At 46.4% G+C, this 3,224-nt stretch overlaps 1 protein-coding gene across 1 annotated transcript in view; it reads right to left on the bottom strand.

Annotated features, from left to right (window-relative positions):
* Positions 1-413: 413 nt before the first annotated feature.
* LOC119354406 (DDT domain-containing protein DDR4-like) overlaps positions 414-3,224 on the bottom strand; it is a 13,652-nt gene continuing 10,841 nt past the window's right edge. Inside the window, exons 10-12 of the mRNA XM_037621141.1 lie at positions 2,181-2,223; positions 1,882-2,073; positions 414-1,798 (exon numbers count right to left, since the gene is read on the bottom strand). Coding sequence (XP_037477038.1) covers positions 1,018-1,798; positions 1,882-2,073; positions 2,181-2,223 — 1,016 coding nt within the window. The 3' untranslated portion in view covers positions 414-1,017. The remainder of the gene's footprint in view (positions 1,799-1,881; positions 2,074-2,180; positions 2,224-3,224) is intronic.

The following is a 3,224-nucleotide window of genomic DNA, read 5'->3' as shown; positions in this document are numbered from 1 at the left end:
AACCTTGTGGTTGAATGGCTAGGAGGACGGTATCCGCAAGCCACCAGAGTACGTCACGAATCAACCTTGTGGTTGAACGGTTAGGAGGACAGTAGTATCTTCAGGCCATCAACGAATCAACCTTGTGGTTGAATGGTTATGAGGACAGCGATATCTTCAAGCCACCAAAGTTCAAATCCTGACAACATTGGTGCTCGCATTATTTTTAAATTTATTTCAGCCTTCGTCTAGATTTATTTCAGGCTTCAAGCGATGTTCATTCACTGAGAGTAGACACTCCGTGGGAGTAGAGTTCTCTGCGAGGTATAAATGCAGTTAATGATTTAAGTATCGTGCATTTTCTCCCCTCGTCAATTCGTCGGAAGAACACAACGCAAATTCCATCAAAATAATAGTAATACTACAAGGACTTTGACCGGGAAATAGAAGTCAGCTGCACAGATTTTGCCAAACTAATCAGGTAGTCACATGCAGTATTATAAATACAAACCTACAGCTCATGCTTAGACTCGAGCCACATACTACACGTGGAAAAGAGTAGCTCAGATGCCGACCAGCGGACAACTAACTTGTACAAGTTTTGCTCCCTGCGAAATACTGCTGTGATACCCCACACAGCAGCAGCAGCAGCATGCCCAAGGCTAGGCAATAAAATTTATATCCTACATTCTCGACCACAAGATAGAATCAATCAATCTAACAATAATACAGCAGTAATTGATCAACACGCGGCCTTCATGTAGTTTACACAAGCGGATGGTAAACTTTGTCAGCATGGCGTCCCCTCCCAAGCGCTCAAATGATGTTTGAGGATGGGTGCCCCTGAAGCCCCCCTCCAGGTGGAATCTCACACTTTTGTCACTGTGAATCATCAATGTACTAACAATCAAACTGAGCCATCCAAATATCACGACATCTCATCAGAGGCCCATTGATTGTCATGGTCCATGACTTCACGCATTTACACCTTGCTCGAAACAGCAATCCCTAACACTCGAATCTATCACAACTTATTTCCTAACTGTTATCCATGTCCTCATCTTTCATTGCCAGGCTAGGGCCTTCGTCAAAGCCACCTCCAGGCGCAAGCTCGTTTAGATCTAGGAATGTTCTTCCAGCATTTCCACTCTCCCTGCTGGGAGCATCCATCTTCTCTACAGACTCTGGCTGCAGTTGCCGCTGCTCCTCCTTTTGCTCTTTATTTGCTGCCACTGCATGGTCTTCAGACATTTTATCGTTATTGCCATTACTAACTTTTAGTTCCTCGGGGCCATCATCCTCTTCTTCCTGTTGCCCTTGACTTGATGTCGAGAGTTCCATACCATTTTCTGCATCAGAGTTGGCATCGGGGTCTGATGCATCTGATTTACCTGCCTTTCCCGCCTCTGCATCCGTGTCTGAAAAATCATACTGCTGGTAGTTTATACGTGGACGAGAAGAACGCTTGCTGCGTCTGAGACCTGTTTGGATTTCATCAACAGATCTCAGCTTAGCACCTCGGCCATTTTGACTTCGCAACTTTTTATGACGCTGGGGCTCCTCTATATCTTCGCTGGTGCCTGCAGAAAACTCCTCTTCCTCTTCTTCATCGTCATGTTCAACATCCTCTTCCAACCGGAACTCTTCATCCTCTTCAGAAGCACTTGATGTCTTCTGCAGTTTGCGAGTTCTCAGATATTCCTCATCATAAACCGCTTCTCCCATGATATCATCATCACTGTCAAAGTTCGGATCAATATCCGAGACAGCCTCAACAAAATCTTGTGTGTATCGCTGAGATCTTCTCCTGCGCCGGTTACTACAAATGAAAGCATTAACTATATTAGGCTCAAGTTTCATTGGGTTAACTCCTATATACCAAATGTTCAGTGAGACATGTACCTGCGATCAAGTGCTTCATTTTCTTGTTCCCCATCACTATCTTGGTAGTCATCCGACTTTGAAGAATTTCCATCATCTAATTCATTGGCTAGAGAGGGGTCATTTAACTTGCCATTACTTGATGACTCTGGTCTTGGTATAAGCATCCTTCTATTGAGAGTAGTAACAAGCTCGGCAGAGTTTTCTCTTTTCCTGTCCAAGAATGTGTAGCATATAAGTATGCCAAAAAATTCTTCTCTCTAAAACATGAATTCCCCTACCAAAGGAAATTTATGAAGCAATAAAGATGATCCACATACTTCGTTATTTTAATGGCTTCGTTTATTGAGCGGTCATAGTCATCTGCATCGTAAGAAAGGTCAAACCTTGTAATTAGAACAGATATTGAGTCGAGCAAACAAACGACAGCGGGGTAAAATGACAACAATATGACAGAACATATTTTAGGTGCCATAACAAACATGAGGAAACCAGTGCACAAAGGCATACAGGATCAATTTCCGCCACATGCTAGTCTCACTTTCCAACAAGTACCTAGTACCTATTACTCTTCGAAAGCAATCAATTCTGATTCTTGAAGCTTACCAAATGAGGTTACTGACAACCCTCAGTAAAAATATAATCAGGTTAATCTGAGGCAGCCAACACAGATTCAATTTTAATTCTCATTCTCAGGAGCTGTCTCATTGTCATTACTTTGCTGCTGATAAGAAAACAAAGAGTCATATAGGAGCATCTCCAACAGCAGCCCTAAAATAGGGCAGCTGCCCAAAAAACAGTTTTTAGGGCATTTTGACCCAAAAACGGTGCTCCAACAGCTGCCCTATATGTATCTTGTGCTGCAAATTTTCTTGGGCAGCCCAAAACTGCGACCACTTGTGCTGCAAATATACAGGCAGCCTACCCACTGCCGCAAAACAAATCCACCAACGCACGCACGTCAACTGCCAACCAGAAGTTTCATGCCGCCCTTCCGCCTCTCCTCCGCGACCGCCACCGCCTCCTCTCCCATCGATTTGGCCTCGAATCCAGCAGCTCCACCATGGATCCGGTCGGATTCGGCCTCAAGGGCTGCCGCTGCTAGAGGGTGCCACCGAGGCCGTGCAAGAGAGAAAGAGAGGCCAGGCCTGATCCCGTGCCAGCCCTAGCGCCGGCGAGCGCCACAGCCCCGTCCTCATTCGCCGCCAGCCCTCCTATCTGCCTCCGTCGCCATGCCTGAGCTCCGACCACGTCCTCCAGCACCGCCACCGCGGAAGCGCTCTACGCCCACTCCGAGCCACCGTGGCCGGGCATGCCCGGCTGGCTGTTAGGCGGCCGGGAGAAGAAGGTGAGCTGGCTGGCCG

Source organism: Triticum dicoccoides, chromosome 2A (assembly GCF_002162155.2).
Source record: "Triticum dicoccoides isolate Atlit2015 ecotype Zavitan chromosome 2A, WEW_v2.0, whole genome shotgun sequence".
NCBI lineage: Eukaryota > Viridiplantae > Streptophyta > Magnoliopsida > Poales > Poaceae > Triticum > Triticum dicoccoides.
Note: the sequence above shows the minus strand (reverse complement) of the source record. Positions and strands in the feature narration are given on the sequence as shown.